At 35.1% G+C, this 18,682-nt stretch overlaps 1 protein-coding gene across 5 annotated transcripts in view; it reads right to left on the reverse strand.

Moving 5' to 3' along the window:
• Positions 1-511: 511 nt before the first annotated feature.
• Positions 512-18,682, reverse strand: part of STX7 (syntaxin 7) — a 62,457-nt gene continuing 44,286 nt past the window's right edge. The window contains exons 9-11 of one of the 5 annotated variants that reach the window (XM_077893376.1): positions 4,745-4,809; positions 2,651-2,900; positions 512-570 (exon numbers count right to left, since the gene is read on the reverse strand). In XM_077893376.1, coding sequence (XP_077749502.1) covers positions 2,792-2,900; positions 4,745-4,809 — 174 coding nt within the window. In that variant the 3' untranslated portion in view covers positions 512-570; positions 2,651-2,791. Of the gene's footprint in view, positions 571-2,650; positions 2,901-4,744; positions 4,810-16,811; positions 18,168-18,682 lie in introns of those variants that run through there. The other 4 variants (XM_077893367.1, XM_077893357.1, XM_077893384.1 and 1 more) reach the window with 4 other exon arrangements.

The following is an 18,682-nucleotide window of genomic DNA, read 5'->3' on the forward strand; positions in this document are numbered from 1 at the left end:
CAGTCCTGTGGAATTTCATAAGGAGTTTCTTAAAATGTAGATTGACAGGTCCCACAGGGATTTCTAGTGAGGTAGGTTTTTCATAGGCTCAGAAATCTGTATTTTAACCAGCTTATTCCAATCCAGGGCTTATCAACTACACTTCGTGAAGCCCTGGTGCAAGGGATCAGAGGTACAGTGTCTTGTCTTTTTGGCAACAAGGCATAGGCTGGAATTTTTTCAGCTTTCAGAATGGGAATAAGTTTCCGTCCTAGTTCTACTGTATGGTCAATCTCTGTATCTTTTGAGAATTGTACAGGTCCACATATTCCAGAAGTTATGCAGGTGACACCTTGGACATTTAATAGTGGCTTTAACCATTCTTTACTACTTGAGGTAAAAACCCCTGACTCAGGGCAGCAGGGCAAGGCAGGAAGAGTAGGAGTCACAGAAGGTATATTCCTTCTTCCAGAACATAGAACTGTGGAATTTAAATTGTTGTGGGCAAAAGAAACATACAATTTTGTATCCTATTTTTTACTTACATCATATCTTTAGCATCATTTCATACTTCTATAAAATCTTCATGTTCTGCAAAACATAAAATCAAGCAGGCTTTCAATAATTCAAACAACTGCTCTGCTATGTAGGGTATAATATATCACTTCAAAGTTTTTCCTATTACATGGCAATTAACATCTCGGATGATAGAGTGTCTTTTCTTGTTTCCTAGGCTAAATTCCTACAAGTCCCAGGATACAGGTTGGGATCCTGCTCAAATGGCACATGCCTTTTTGTTCAGCTTTGATACATACTGCTAAATTGTGAGAATTGTTTAATGCAGCATAACCCTTGTTTTCAAGGAGACGCTTCCATTTGTAGTCAAAAAGAAGTGCCATAAAATCCTATTGGTTCCTAAGTCTCAAAATCCAGTTTCACAGCATCTGTGACATTACAATAGATTTCTCAAGATATTCAAGTATCTGGGATAATATGGAGGAAGCTAATATCATTCAATCTGGACCCACATTTATATTAATTCGTCTGAAATTAGAAATGCTTCTTATGCCCTATGAAAGAGGAAAAACCAAATAAGATTTGTCAGATCAGCTACAGGCATCTATCGCACTAGATAATTGCAGCTCTACTAACACTTTATGATAAATGTGTATTTGTGAAAACAAATACCCTGCCCCAATTCATGTCCAGATTCTACACTAAGCCAGCTCATTGCACAGACACAGCTCATTGTCAGTAACACTGCCAAAGATGCCTAGCACAACAATGAAGTCTTCCATGTGATATTTCTGTGGCTTCTGGGGTTTTCTCATGCTTTGTATAGATACTAATTTCTAGAGTCCTACTTTTCAGTCTAGAAAACATGAAAAAAGAGGCAACAGAGCTGAGAAAATTGAATATACACATTGATTTGTCCTCATGCCAAAGTGAGTCTTAAGGTAAAACGAAGGTTCATTCAAGCTCATTCAAGATTAGTTAGGACTAGAATAGCCATTGAAGAAAAGAGGAATTGTTCTGGAGGGAGATTGTAAGAGTAAAACAAAACAAAACAAAAAAAAAAGTTTTGAAAGGTGAAGATAAAGATGTTGGCCACAGGAAAGGCCAGAGCTTCCTGGTAGGATGCAATCTCAATGAAATGGATTTTTGTGAGAAACAGTAGTAATTACGAGGATGGGCAACATCTTTTATCATTGTGAAGGCGTGGGAGCAGAATGGCACAGTAGTTGAGAACAGTTGGCCTAGGTTCAAAACTTCTCCATATGTTAGTTAGCTGTGTGACTGGATAAGCTACCTCCCTAAACCTCAGTTTTCTCTGTCAATAATGATGGTGTTAATACCCACCTCCCAGGGTTGCTGTGAAGATAAAAAGGTAATGCATAAATGGTTCTTAGCACAAGAACCATTGTGGGGTCCCCTTTAGGCACTCTATGAATTTAGCCATTAAAGATGCTGTGGGTCCTAATGACAATTATTAATAACTGCCCATAAATAGCACAGGACCATGAACTATAACCGAGTAGAAGTTAAATGTAAAAGCATATTATGAGCACAAGGTAATTTCTGTATTTTCTCCCAAACTCCAATCCGTCAGTAAAATTTAATGTCACACAAATGTATCTATGTAACCAGGGCCTTGGAAAGTGAGGTGAGACCATGTTCAAGGTTTGAAGAAAAGAAAACCAGAGAAAAGCTGGAGCAGTCAGTAGCAGTAAAGAGGAGCCAATACAAACCAATATGCAGTCGATTTCAGAACAAGATCTGGAGGTAACAACCACCCACATATTAGTATCCTCCTCAGGAATGGCTGAAACAACTGAAGAAAATGTCAGATCCCAAAGCTACTTAAGATGGGGACTGAAGTTATCTTATTTGATTATTCATGTAAAAGGTGACCCCAATATCCTGGAAAACTTAGAAAGATTTGAGTTACATACATATAAATGTGGAATATCTATCTACATTTTAAAAATTCTGGAAGGATATAAATGGTTAAACAATATTTCCTGGGAAGGGAGATAACTGGAAGCCTTTGGTTTTCTACTTTCCATATTTTTACATTGTTTAAAAATAAACATGGACTATCTTTATAAACATGAAGATCAGTAAAGATCTTTTCATGACCATTATTTTTATGTACCCAGTGATAACTTACCTGATGGTGTTGTTTAGAAGGTCTGAGCTTTATTATTCCCACTCTCTCTGCTGACTAGCCAACAGGACCACCAAGGCATCCTTCAGCCCTGCCATATGTCTGGGAGACTCTTGTGGGAAACAGAACACTAGCATCTCCTCATCAGTCACTAGAGGCTGTTGATTGCAGAAGTAGGGCTATATTGCTGGTCATTTCTTGCTCTGAAAGCAACCAGGTGACTCTCAGTGGATGTGGCTCTTCCTGGAGAATTCTTAATGCGAAGGCAATTCAAAATAGGTCATCTGATGTTCCTCTAAGTCCCACCCACCGTAGTTTCTCATAGTTACTTCTAATCTTACATTTGATAGACGGATAGACAAATAGCTTCAGTTTATCAAGTAACAAAATCTCAGTCCTTTCCCTCTTGGGTTTGTCTAGAATTTTCTAGGAAAGAGAAAGAGTGTGTTGCATGCAGTTGGAGTCGGCTCATTGGTTGCTTCGCACCAGCTGATGTTCTGCGTTCAGGAAAGCATCTGCCCCTGGACTCCAGCACCTTAAACATATGCCCACAGGCATGCTAAGAGATTCAGCAATTATGACTTCAGTGTGATCTCCTGGGTGCCCACTTTTTCCCCTCTCCCATCACTGCCAGAACTCTTCCTTCCTGCCACTAGGTCCTTGGACTCTAAATGATGCTACCTCAGCTAAGGTATGTCCATGGATGTGCTGATCAGGACCTGGCCTGTGTAACCCTGGGAACCTGTTCATGCTCTCATGTCTGCTATCTCTTGTCCGAGACTCTCTCTGTCTGCAGTATGACTCCTGATCCCAGTACTAATTGCCCTCTCTGCCAGACAGGAAGCATTGTTCTCTCCCTGTGTCCAGCTCTTTCAAAAAAAGTCCTCATAGCAAAGAAGTAGCTTCTTAGCAATCTGCTCTATTCCCTTTCCTTTATAGTACAGCTTTATGTGGTAAAATAGACCACTTGAGCAATGGTTTATGAATCTAACTGCTAGACAATTTTATTGCTACTAAGGACCCTCATATCCCTCCTGTCTTCCTTTGCTTCCACACTCACCATTACTCTCACCCTACTCAATCTGTCTACTGGCCTATCTCCATTCAACTAAACCCAAAGTGTGAACCAATTCAATGCCTTTTGTGGGGATGTATGCTAACAAGGGCGAATTGTTTCTAATTGCCTTCTAATATTCTGTGACAGAAAAGCTTTGAAGCCTGTTTGGCCATGTACACAGATACCCTTCAGAGAGATGTTAGCTGTGGTCAGAAGTGGATTTATAGATTTACCATGTTGTTAGCAAAGCTTAATATTTAGAGTCTCTCAATTGCACCTGCTCTAAAGCTTGCAGTATTCTCTGAGTAACAAAGAAAGAAGTGGCCCTAGCCATGTGCAGGAGGCAGAAATGCTGGAAGTGGTACTAAGACTGTAGTGGGACTTGTAGGCTGCCAGGAATACTTCCGTGTCATCCTGGGCCTCGACTTATAACCCCAGTCCCTATTTTGGACTCCAAGGAGAAGGGCCAAGGAGATATTTCCCTGTCTGCAGGGCACTATGACTTTTCTGTCCGCCATCTCAGATACTTCCCCATGGGAAGAAGGGCAGCAAAGACCTAATCAAAGTGGACTGTCTTCTGTGCCAGGGGTCATCAGCATCCATGTTCAGTGAAAAAACATACTGGAATTTTGCCATGATTTTCCTGATCACTGCCTGAGCAAGAAATCCAGATGTGGTATCACCAGTAATGAATGATGAGCCAAGCAAACTTTCTCCTCTATGTTTCCACCAATCACAATAGAGGAAAGATTGAATTATATTTTTAGTTTCTAGAGGAAATATTACAATTTTTCCTATGAAGAGATAAAGTGTACGCTGCCCCAAAACAGGAAGAAAATTGTTATAGAGGTGTTGGGCAGGTCATAGTCAACATTACTACTGTTGTTATTAGAAAAATTTATTTTTCTAAATGTTGTGTTTGTAGTATTTTTCAGATTTTTTTTAAAAAATAAGGTTTAGTGATTCATTTTCTTATTCTACTCACTTTTATAATTTTTATATTCATAATTTTGTGGGTTTCTTAAAAAAGGTCCGCCCACCTGGTATGTCCAACACTAGCTGTTGTCTGGTTCCCATTCAGGCTGTTACTTAGCAAAAGCTGACCCTGCAGGGACAGATGCAGAAGGTACAAAAGTTTAATGTTGATGAACTTCAAAATAATTAAATCAATTTACCACAGTGTAAGGACTTATATATGGTCTCTCAAATCTTTTTTTTTTAATTTTTTTATTATTATTCATTTATGATGGTCACACAGAGAGAGAAAGAGGCAGAGACACAGGCAGAGGGAGAAGCAGGCTCCATGCACCGGGAGCCTGATGTGGGATTTGATCCTGGGTCTCCAGAATCGTGCCCTCAACCAAAGGCAGGCGCTAAACTGCTGCGCCACCCAGGGATCCCTCTCAAATCTCTTCTATTGATCTGTATGCCTATTCTTGTGCCAAACCACATCATCTTGACTACTGTGCCTTTACAGTATGTTCTGAAATCAAGTAATATAAATCTACCAATATTATTTTCCTTTTTCAAAATTGTTTGGCAATTCTATAACTTTTGTATTTCCATGTAACTTTAGGATTGGCTTGCCAATTTCTATAAAAATCCCTATTGGGATTTTAATAGAGATTACACTGAATTTAGAGATCAATTTAAAGATAATTGCCATCTTGCAATATTAAGATTTCTATCAATAAACAAAGTACACCACTATTTATTAGATATCTATTTTTCTCAGCAATATTTTCTAGTTTTCAATGTATGAGTCTTGTTCTTCTTTGTTAAATTGTTAAACCTATTCCTCAGTATTTTACTTTTTTTATTTTACTCTTTTTGATGCTAATGTAAATAAAATCATATCTTAATTTCATTTGTAGAATTTTCACTGTTACTAAATAGAAATACAATTATTGATTTTTTATATTATCTTGCATCCTCCAACTTTGCATAACTCATTTATTAGTTCTAGGAGCTTTTTTGTAGATAATATCTGATTTTTTATATAAATGGTCATGTTATCTGTAAGCAATGACAGTTTTACTTCTTCAATTCCCATCTAGATGCTTTTTTTCTTTTTTCATTATTGCAATGACTATAAACACTAGTACAATGTGATATAGAAGTGATAAGAATGGGCATCTTTGTCTTATTCTCATTCAGAGGCAAAGCATTTAGTCTTTCATCACTGTGGATGGTGTTAGCTTTGTTCTTTTAAAGATGTTTTTATCAGGTTGAAGAAGTTTTATCATGAGGCGTATTGGATTTTGTTAAGCGAATTTTCTGAATCTATTAGGTTGATCATGGGTTTTTTTGCTTTGTTCTATTTATATGGTATGTTACATTAATTGCTTTTAGATGTTAAACCAACCTTGCACTCCATTTTTGATGTTTATCTTGTTAAATGTAATCTTTCCTCATCTCCTAATAAGGAGTACTCTTTCTGAGCTAATCAATGGAACAATTGGAGTTTCTCCAAAACGAAGAAGCATATGTTATGGCATTTATAGGCACACCGCAGGGTCCAGATAGGTAAATACTGTGTCGCTATAGTGATAAGTGGCAGTGATTCTTCCCAGGATGACTTAACAGTAAATATTTTATTTATTTATTTATTTATTTATTTATTTATTTATTTATTTATTTATTTATTTGAGAGAGAGAGAGAGAGAGCACCTGTACAGTTGGGAAAAGGGCAGAGGGAGAGAGAGAGCAAGAGAATCTCAAGCAGACTCTATGCTGAGCAGGGAGCCTAATGTGGGGCTCAATCTCACAACCCTGAGATCATAACCTGAGCAGAAATCAAGAGTTGGACACTTAACCAACTGATCTACCCAGGTGCTCCACAAACAGCTCCTCTAGAAGTATTTATCAATGATCTTAGAGTCCCCTACCCTGAAGATTTAATAGAAATACAGATGAAGTCTCTAGTGAAGTACAGAGTTTAGTCTAAACTTTCTGTAGTATGTTTGCCTGTGTATGTCTCTGTTTGTATCTCCCCAATAATTAGTTGTGTATGTTTCAATAAAAAAAAAATAATAGTCTTCTAAGTAGTAGTGTCATTTTGTAAAAGATTAAACACTATTAAATTTACATAATTTGGAAACACTCAAGCAGAGAAACAAAAATTAAATGATAGTATTTAAAGAAAAGTTAGGTATAAATAAGTATTAGGTAAGTATTGAAAGATTTTTTCATTTCTTTCAATAAGGGTAATATTTACCTTTGCCTTAAGATCTTGATATAACAAATATTTTCCAGTTAATGATTTGTCCAACAAAAAGAGTCAATTTCTCTTTGCTCTGTTCCATAGAGCTCAAGGAAGTTTTTATATTAAAAACAATGAAGAAGAATACAAATGCCCTATTGGAACCATTAAGTGGGAGCTGTTGGCCTTTTATTTATTTATTTATTTTTTTTTTAAATCATTTTTTTTTAATTTTTATTATTCATGATAGTCACACACACAGAGAGAGAGAGAGAGAGAGAGGCAGAGACATAGGCAGAGGGAGAAGTAGGCTCCATGCACCGGGAGCCTGACGTGGGATTCGATCCCGGGTTTCCAGGATCGCGCCCTGGGCCAGAGGCAGGCGCTAAACCGCTGCGCCACCCAGGGATCCCGCTGTTGGCCTTTTAATTTGTTCTTAATACAATGATTAAATTCCTCTCAGAGGACATTCCTCCTCTCCATCTGTATTTTAGAAATACAGAAAAATTAATAGATTTATAATGTAATCAATGTTGAATTAAGACCCATCAAGCTAATTAAGTGCTTAGGATACCAGCAAAGCAGACAAACCATAAATAACTAAGAAAAGTTTAACTGTGGTAAATTTATACAGCACTTCAAAGTAAGAAAATCTACAAGATAGTAATCTTAATTTCAATATTTTCGTGAGTTTATGACCTTATGAAAAAATTAATTCTTTTCAATTACATGTGGGGTTATCATAATCTCTTCTGTATTTGGAGCTTCTAAAATTCTCTATCCGGTTCTGGATACAAAAACTCTCAACTCTCTTAAGGCATCAAAGTTGAAAGCTAGTACACTTACAACTATTTATATTGCAAAACCTTTGCCCTTCTGGGAGAACATGCAGTTTCCCAAACACTAACCTCTCTTTACAAGGTTATGCTTATTAGCTGGGATTTGTAGCTCAATGGCAACACTGTTCATCCTTGGTTCAATTCAGATTGTAATTTCTTTTTAAACTACCTGACCCTTATAATCATATGGTGAGTAGGTCTGATCATTCATCTTCCCGAAGCCAAGTTTTTGGTCTGAACACAGAGTCACTTGTGTTTCTGAAGCCTCTCAGCATTATGATGATTGGGGTAAAAACTGAGAAAAGTTTGAAAGAAACCTTTCATACAATGTTTTCATTGTCTTGTTCTTTTTCTGGAACTAAAAATCCTGATTGAAAAAACCAAAGTCTTTCTCATTTATATTTTCTCTCTCCTTGTCTGTCTTTGATACAATATGCATTATTTCCTCAATTTACTAATGATTCCTTTAGCTGTAACTAATGCTCCTAAACTATTCATTGAGTTATATATTTCAATAATAATATTTCACAGTTCTTTAAGGTCTGTTTGGCTTTTTTTATTATCTGCCTTATCTTTTTACATACTGCTTATATCTCTTAAATTCAGTTATTTTTTTAAGAATTTCATAGCACTACATTCCTGCTAATTCTAATATCTGAATTCCTTGAATATAAAATCAGTTTCCCAGTCAAAATGGCTTATTTCTCCATGTGCTTGATTAATTAATCTGAAGCATTAATTAGGAAGGCCTTCTTTCGGAGAGGATTTTCATTCACTTCTTAGAGAAACCATCAGAGTTTATTGACCTGGGACTACTTTCATGCATTAAAGATTCCTGGTTGGGGATCCCTGGGTGGCGCAGCGGTTTAGCGCCTGCCTTTGGCCCAGGGTGCGATCCTGGAGTCCCGGGATCGAATCCCACGTCGGGCTCCCGGTGCATGGAGCTTGCTTCTCCCTCTGCCTGTGTCTCTGCTTCTCTCTCTCTCTCTCACTGTGTGCCTATCATAAATAAAAAAAAAAAAAAAAAAAAAGATTCCTGGTTGAATGCAGGAGTCTTACGTTCAGCTTCTTTATTTACCTGTAATCCTTAACTTATCTCAGAATCACAGCCTTTTTCTCTTTCCCAACTACTTTCGGTTTGATTTGTAAGATGATTATCTTGCTTTTTAATGAGCCAAAAAACGAACCAGATATTATGTGTTTTACTTTATCCAATAACTTACTTATTTTAGTGGAAGGATAATTGAGCATATCTAGCCAACCATACTGCCAAAAGCAGAAATCATCTACTCCTTTCTTAGTCGATTTTGGCAATTGGCACTTTTCATATAACTGTTTATATGTTATCTGTTTTGTAATGTGTTTGTATAAAGTTGTTTAAAGTGCCTTCTTATTTTTTAAATCTCTCCTGTGTTTTTATTGATCTCCATCTTCATTCCTAATAATTTTGTCTCTTCTGTTTTTCCTTAATCAATTTCACCAAAGATATATATATATACACACACATATACACAAATATATATATACACACACACATTTTTTTTTAAAGACCAATTTCTGACTTAGTTTAAGTGGACGCTCTCTACTGTATCAGTTTTATACTCCAGAGGTCAGCAAATTTTTTTCTGTAAAGGGCCAGAAATTTTAAAACTGAAAAATACAGTAATCAGAATAAAACACTTAACTGATGGGATCAATAATAGGATAGAAGAGACAGAGGAATAGGATGGAAGAAACAGAGGAAAGAATCAATAAACTTAAAAATAAAACAATAGAAATTAATCGATCTGAATAGCTGAAAGAAAATTATTTAATATTTGTGTCTTCAGAGTCCTAGAAGAAAGAACAAAAGCAAGATGGAAAAGAACTTGAAGAAATAATGGCTGAAAACTTCCTGTATTTGGCAAAAGATATAAATATATCGATTTAAGAAGTTGACCAAAACTTAAATAAGTTATTAATCTCCAAAAATCTACACCAAGACCCATCAGAGTCAAAGTTCTAAGACTAAAGGAAGGAAGGGAGGAAGGGAGGGAGGGAGAAGGGAGGAAGGAAGAAAGAAAGGAGGAGAGAGAGGGGAAAAAATAGAGAAATGACACCTTACTTATAATGGAAAAACAATTTAAAAAAACTGAGTTTCCCATCAGAACCACAGAGTTCAGAAGGAACTTTTGGGAAAAAAAATCTCAAAAGTTCACCAGTTTGTTAGTGTTGAAATGAAAAAGTAGAATCCTGTATTTAGTGAAAACATCCCTCCAAAATGAAGGAAAAATCAAGAGAATTTCAGGTGAAGGAAAACTAAGAGACTTTAATGACAATAGACATATAATAAGAACAATAAAAGGCCAACAAAATTTCCCTAAACAGAAAGGAAATGCTACATAAAGGAATTTTAGAAGATCAAGAAGGAGGAATGTACGTAGTAAGTAAAAATCTGGGTAAGAACAATGTACTTTTCTCCTCTTGAGTTTTCAAAATTATATTAGATGGTTGAAGCAGAAATTACAACAAATATGGTTCTAAATATATGTAGAGGTACTATTTAAGATAATGACTAATATAGAAGAGTAAAGAGACATGAAGGGAAGTAAGATTTCTACATTTGACTACAACTGGTAAAAGGATGACACCATACATGTTGTGAGCTATGTATTTATAATGTAATACTTACAGCAAACATTGTTTATGGTTTATAAATGGTTTATAAAAAGATGTGCTAAAAACATCATTGAAAAATTAAAATGGAATTCTAAAATCTATTCAACTTATTCCCAGGAAAGCAAGGGAACAAATTAATGAAGATGGCAGAAACCAATAAAATTGAAAACATTAAAACAATATAGCATATTAATGATGCAAAAAGCAGGTTTTTTTCAAAAAAAGTCAATAAAATTGACAAACTTCTAGCAAGATTTACAAAGAATAAAAGAGATAAGACATGAGTTAACAAAATCTGGAATGAAATAGTGGATATTACTGCAGACACTAGAGACATCAAAAGTATAACAAAGGAATATGACAAATAACTTTACAAACATAAACTTGACAAATTGAGATGAAATAGTCCAATTCTTTGAAAAAACACAAACTACCACAACTCAATATGAAATAGGTAACTTAAATAGCCGCACAAATATTATGGAGATTTAATTTATAACTAAAAACCCCCTCTCCAAAATTCCAATGTCTAGATGCTTTCATTGGACAATTCTACCAAGTGTAAAAATAATTAGTATCAATTCTAAACAATCTCTTAGAAAATAGAAGAGGAAGGAACATTTCCCAATTCATTTTGAAGCTATTACCTGATAGTAAAACCAGACAAAACACTACGAAGAAAAGAAAGCAACGATAAGTGCCTCTTATGAATACAATTGCAAACATCCTTAACAAAACATTAGCCGATATAATTCAGTAACATATAAAGAAAATTATACACCATGACCAAGTGGGGTTTATTTCAAGGATGCAAGGCTGGTTCAATATTTAAAACTCAACCAATGTATCTACCATATTAACAGGCTAAAGAAAAAAAATCACATGATCATATCATTGGTGTAGAAAAAACACTGGACAAAATTGAACACCAATTCATGAGAAGAAAAACTCTCAGAAGAATAGGAATAAAGGGGAAGTTCTCCAACTTGATGAAGAGCATCTACAAGAGACCTACAGCTAACAATATATTTAATGATGAAACACTAAATCCTTTCCTGAGATTGGGAATAGGGCAAGTATATCTTTCTCCACTCTTGTTCTGAAAGTTCTAGGCACTGTATTAAGTGGGAAAAAAAATAAAAGGAAATAAAAGGCATACAGATCAGAAAGAAAGAAAATATTGCTATTTTCAAATGTCATGATCATCTATGTAAAATATCCCAAGAAATCTACACAAAGCTCCTAGAACTAATAAGTGAATTAAGCATGGTATTGGCATACCAGAAAAACATACAAAAAAAAATTGTATATATACTTGCAATAAACACATGAATATGGGAATTAAAAACAGTATCATTTACAATCTCTCAAAAAAATGAAATGCTTAGGTGTAAATCTAATAAAAGCATATGTAAAACTTAATATGCTGAAAACTACACAATACTGACTAAAGAAATCAAAGAAGACCTAAATAAATGAAGAGACATCTTGTGATAATGGATTAGAAGACTTAACATAGTAAAATGTCAAATTTCCCCAAATTGGTATGTAGGTTTAACATAACTCTTATAACAAAATCTCAGTAAGATATTTCTGTACATATGGGTAAGAGTATTCTAAAACTTATATGGAAAGATAATGGACTAAAAAGTACCTAAACTGATTTTGAAAAAGGAGAATAAAGTAGAAACAAGCAGTCTATATGATTTCAAGCCTTAGTAAATAGAAAAATCAATATTGTCTAGTATTGGTGGAATTACAGACACATAGATCAATGGAATATAACAGACAACCCAGATATGGACCCACACAAATACACCCAACTGATTTTTGTCCAGCTTGTTTTTGACAGAGGAGCAAAAACCATTCAATAGAGAAAAGAGCCTTTACAACAAAAATGATACTGGAACAACTGAACATCCATAGGAAAGAAAAAAAGAAAGAACCTAGATATAGGTCTCACATTTTATGCAAAATTAACTCTAAATGGATCATTGACTTAAAAGTAAAATGTAAGACCACAGAACTTTTAGAAAAGAATGCAAGATAAAAGTGAAAATCTTTGTATCTAAGGATAGGCAAAGAGTCTGTGATACCAAAAAAAGGAAAAATTGACAAACTGGACTTCATCATCAAAATTAAAAACTTTTGCTCTGTGAAAGACCCCACTATGAGGAAGACAAGCTACAGAGTGGAAGGAAATACCCGGAAATCAGTTTAGATGTTGGACAAAGGACTAGTATCTAGAATACATTAAAAAAAAAAAAAAGGCACTGAGAACTCAACAATAAAAAAATAAACAACTCAATTAGAAAAAGAGGGAACGACATTAAGAAATACATCACTGAGGAAATACAGGTGCCAAATAAGCACTTGGAAAGGTGTTCAACATCATTAACCACTGAAGTATAAAAGAAAACCTATCACAACAGCTAAAACTAAAATTTGTGATATCACCAAATGCCGATAGGGAAGTGAAGAAACTGGATCATTCAAACTTTGCTGGTGGAAATGCAAACTGGTATAGCCACTCTGGAAAATGATTTGGCAATTTCTAAAAAACTAAACATTCAATTACCCTATGACTCTGCAATTTCACCACTGGGCATTTATTCCAAAGAAGTGAAGACTACGAAAACACAAAAACCTGTACACAAAGGAATATAGCTTTATTCATAATAGCCCAAACTGATCAGACATCCGTCAGCTGGTAAATGTTTAATTGTGATACAGCCAACACTGTGGAACACTACTCAGCCCTAAAAAAGGAAAGAACTACCAGGTACACTTGATACATGCAACAGGTGGTATGACTCTCCAGAGAATTATGCTGAATGCAAATAGCTAATCCCAAAAGAGTACATTCTGTATGATTCTGATGATATAAAATTATTGAAATAATAATTATAAAAATGGAGAACAGATTATGGTTGGAAGGAGGCTGGAGCAAAGGAACTGGAGAGGTTTTTGTGCTTGAATGCGTATATGGAAAGTTCTGCATATTGACTTTGTCAATGTCCTTATCCTAATGGTGATATTGTTGTTGTTTTGCGAGGTGTTACCATTGGGATAAATTGGGTGAAAAGTACATGAAAGGGTGTTCTGTATTGGTTTTTACAATTGAATGTGAATGTCCTATTATCTCAAAATGAAAGTTTAATTTAAAATTTTAGCATTAAACACATTTCACATTTTATAAAATGGGCTTTTTATTTGAAGTGCCTGTGCCTTTCCAAAGGTAAGTATTGGTCATTTACCTCCATTTCAGGTTTGAGAAGTTTCATGTAACATAGACAACTTCTAAATTACTAAGAAAAATGAGTGTAGATAAGAAAAGACACAAGGGAAGTCTGAATTCAGAACAAATAATATCCTTTTGCATCCAAAATAGAACTAATTTAAATGATATATGATGGTTATCTTACCAAGTTGGGGTATAAACCCCACCCCAAAGTAATAATTAAATGTTAAAATATGGTAACCGTTAGGAAGATTAAAACATGAAGCCTGGCATTAGATATAGGTTAGATATGGTCACGTACACTGAAAACACCTTTAAATGAACTTAAAATGACTATAGTACTTGGGTTTAGAAGAATGAAATAAAATACAATATTCTCCACTAAATTATATATATATTTTTTAATTTCTAGAATCATTACTGACATTAGAATCTGCTTTGATCTGAAAGCTTTTTATGGTTAGGTCTTTAGTATACAGGTTACTAAAAGCTTATATCTCTGTCTTGGGTCTGTCTAGTTTTTAGAGCTATAAACTGGTTGTCTTTATCTGGTCTGACTTCAGTATTTCAGATCTGTCCTTAAATAGTGGTATGAAACTTTCAGAAGGCACTAGAAACTGAAATTAGTGTCGGGAAATCTTCATCGAGGCTAATAACTGCATTTCTAAGTTTTCCACCAAGGCTAATAGGTTTTGGAGTTAGCAACTACTGTCTAACAGTACTTACAGTAAACACTTAAAAATCTGTACTTTGGGTTTGCCAAAGTGGGAATTAGTGTCCTTTCAAGTTTATTTAAAGACACAGTGCAGTTCTAGCAGACTCCCTCTAAAACAGGTAGGGGTGTTATGCATGTAACGACTACACAGGAAATCTGGTTTTGGATTCCACCACTTACGTTTTAAGCAGAAATGCCATCACTACACAAAACCTACAGGAATCCCACTCTGAGTAATTAAGTGACCAACCTCTTAAAAACCTGCCAGGAGCAACAGTGTCTATAAAAATCTATTTAGTGTGTGTGCCAGTTATTTAGTTCTATTTCTGCACTTAAAATTACGATTATTTGGAGAAAAATAAATTATCACATAATTTTCACGCTAACCAAATAGTTGCCAAAACAAAGGATTAAGATGGACATTCTGACACCTCCGTGTGTCCATTACGAGCACATGAGTTAACAAGAGCTGCTGTCACGCATTGTCAGAGAAGTGGTACAGTGTAGCCCTTTCAGGTTCCTGCTGGTGAAATTTCCTTGCTTGAGACATCAAGCTCTTCAAATCTTAGGGTGGATTGAAGAGGCCTGGGATCCACAGGGCACTGCTTCATTTTCTTAAGTCAATCATGAAAATACACAAACTGACTCCCCCGCCCCTACCCTGGGGAAAGCAGGAAGCCTGATGATGTTCTTTACCACTAATGAGAAATTTTCATCATATTTAAATGAACCAAAAACACCATTTAATTCATAACTTGCCCGAACTCTATCTCCCTCTGAAATTTACTTTGATTGCAGTAATCTGGACATGTGTAAACAGTAGTCAATTCTGACTTTAGAAACACAAATGCTGAGTATGTTACCCTTGTAAACTGTTCTTTACTATGAAGGTGGACGAGGACTTTTTTCTTTATACAGGTTTTATCTTTTATTGTTTTTTTTTTTCTACATGAAGAAACAAAAATTACACCAATTAGAAACACTATTCTGCACTTTCCTTGCTAAATCAGACTAATTTAGTGGGACAAAAAGTCTTCAAAAATCATTTTTCATAATAAATTCATTGAAAAACATTGATATTCAAAACACTGTTTTTCTGTACAAAATGTCACCATTTCCTAAAAAAAAAAAAAAAAAAAAAAGCAGTGAGGATGGTGAAGGACCCAGCGGCAACCTCTTCAAGGTTCAGTGTCAGACAACGCTGCCCACGCTGCTGCTGGGTGCACTGGGTACTCGGAGCCTGACTCCAGATGCTGCCTTCATGCTTTGCTGGCCTGGATCAAGCTCCATTTGTGCTCACATGTATATTTTTCTAGAACTGATTCCATGCCTACTAGAAAACAAGCTGAATTATGTTGCAATGGCACCTGTTATTCTTTTACCATCAATTGTTGTGCAAAACCAAAATATTTCCATATTTAACGACCAGTACAAGTGTCAAACACATCCTGCCACACTACCACTCAATCTCAGCACAGAGATTTCAACGTGCGCTATTCTAGAATGTCTTTGGAGCACACTAAAACGAACAGGTGTCACGTGATGAGGAAACTTCTTCAGTCTGAGACTCAGTTGGACCCAAACAGATTCAAATATACTGACTGCCATAAAAACAGCCTCAACTTTATTTTCTATAGTGTAAGCTTCACCTTTCTAAGCGATTCTAAAATTAACTAAAGGAAAACTTTGAGAACTTGAAAACTTCGGCTATTGTGCTGTTTTTCATTTTATTGTTTCAAATCAAGGCTATTCTTTTTGCTCCAAATATTTTGGGGTAAAACTTTCCCTAAATATCAATGCAAGCTACTAAATTTCTTGTTTTTAATCAGTGATCTGTGTCCCAAGTAAAATAACTGATAAAATATTACACTTTAAATGAAGATCCTAAAATCATGCAAAAAAAAAATTAAGTGCTTTTGCTATTACAGGGAACTCAACATGAAGTGAATAGAATAAATGCATTTACCTATATGAGAATAAACATTTTATCAAGTACAACTCTGGCAAAAATATTGAACTGACTTGTAGGAGCCATTGGGAGTTATGTGCAGCCATAAGATACTGGTTTATCGCATGAAACAACACACTTCTTTGTGCTCTTACAGAGAAAGACCATGTTCAAGCAGGCCTGATGGGCTTGCACTGACCTCAGAATTCCACTCCCTGTCTGGCCCATTCTGTTTCACTAAAGCAAACTGATCTGGTAAACACAGTCTCCAAGTTCCCAATCACTCCCAAGAAAATTTTCTACAGTCTCTTGTGGAAAAAAAAAAACAAAAAACAAAAAACCAGAGTTTTGCTGACACGCAGCTTCTACTAGTAGCAGCACTTAAGACTGCCAAAATAAAACACCAAATAAACCAGTACTCCAGAAAGACAGAGAGCTGCTGTGTGATCATGTCAAGTGTTGGTCCCACAGAAGCAGAATCCTCATGAAACAGAAATATCCAGACACTTTTAAAGTCATCTTTATTTTGGTTGCGAAGATACAGTTTACTTAATATTTTATTTGTTCCCATTTGAAGTCTCAATAGCTTTGCCATGTAAAACACTGACTTCACTATCAAACTGCTATATAAGAACATTATAAAATACAAACTATAAACTAAGATAATCCCCTTTACAGTATTCAGATTAGTGCATTAAAACAACATTGATTTTAAAAAAGCAAGTGAGTTAATTGGCAAACATCCAAATTGTTTTCTAATGAAGGATGGTACAAAATGGTAGGCAAGGTAAACATTAAATTTTTAAGTGTTAGTGCTCAAAAACAGTGATTCTGGGAAAGTTTCTCACCCAAAGTAATTCTGACCCAAGGATACACATGTAGCCATCATTTTAAAGGACTTAAGGGAAGGAAATTAATTTTCCACAGTGATAGCTGTGGAAGTACACAGCAAAATAACAAGTTGGGATTTTTAGATTTCTAACAATAGGTACTGATTTTTCATACTCTTCCTTCAAATTACATTAAACATTTCTAGTGACTACACATATCTCAGCAAACATCAGACTTTAGCAGGGTCTATGTAAAAACAACCTACCCTTAGTATTTTAAGAGGCAATCTACAGCAAATGCTTAACAGATACACATCAGGAGTATGAGATACTCTAGGAAATTATTCATTGATTTCATTTAGAGTAAACAAGAGTTTTAAGAGAAAACCAATAATAAAAGTTAAATCGGTAATGTGTGCTGCTATGCACCAGAAAAACAAAACAAAAAACACCACAAACAGGTCTGTTAATTATTTTAAGTTATTAAGAATATTTCCTCTGTTGGCCCAAATTGAAATTAAATTTGAGATTTTTTTATTGAAGTAACACAAATCTGGGTGCATGCCACTCTGTGACAGAGACAGATGCACATGGAACGCACACACACCTTTACATTTACTCATTCCAAGAGCTAAGTCAACAGGGTAAATAAATTATAAATGAAAGGCATATACAATGTGAACAAAACCTCACAGTTGCTAGATCGAAAAGCATGGAAGTAATGCCAGAGGTCATATGAGGAAAACTTTCAGTGTTAGAAAATATCAGATTGAATCTAAAGGAAACTCCCCTCTCCAATGAAAGTAACAAAGTTTTGGGAGCCATCCTTTACGAAGTACTTTTAAAATAATAATAATAATAATAATAAAAACCATGATTACAGGAATCCTCCTACATAATTTAGAGAATGTAGTGCAATAGTGTGCTCCTTTATAATTTAGCTTTTCACTTTCCATATGATGAGACCAAGAATTACAACTCCGATGACAATGATAAAAATGATGATGCACAGGGTTTTTCTGGATTTGCGCTGCAGATGCAAAAACAAAAAACATGTTTACTGATGTAACAGAGCATCTCTCTAGCAACTGAAAATCACTTGGTTTACTTCTGGAGTAAAATCAATAGTAATTAACCATCCTCAAATTTTGGGCTGTATTTTTTTGCTTTTCAAAAATCTCTTCAAATACAAGTGGCACTATTCTTTCAAAGAATAGTCTTCTTGAATTAATGATATAATTCAGGGGCCAGTTATTCAACTTTTGTCGGTAATTTTTCTGGGTGTGGTTAGGCTTAAAAAAGACACAAAGAAATGCAAGTTACTGACTTAGGTGACAGACTGAGCAAACCTATGTGTAATAACTAAGAACAGCTTAAAAGCTTATAGATTTTTAAACTTTCATCAAAGAGTTGCTCTGCAAAATGAGTTCTCTGAAAATATCAGCAAGTACAAATGCTTGGCAATTTTTCCTGAAGTAAATTATTAGTTTCCAAAATTCCCATTTTTTAATATTAATGGAAATTGCATTTAAAATCTCAGCATAC

This window comes from Canis aureus, chromosome 1, assembly GCF_053574225.1.
Source record: "Canis aureus isolate CA01 chromosome 1, VMU_Caureus_v.1.0, whole genome shotgun sequence".
NCBI classification, from domain to species: domain Eukaryota; kingdom Metazoa; phylum Chordata; class Mammalia; order Carnivora; family Canidae; genus Canis; species Canis aureus.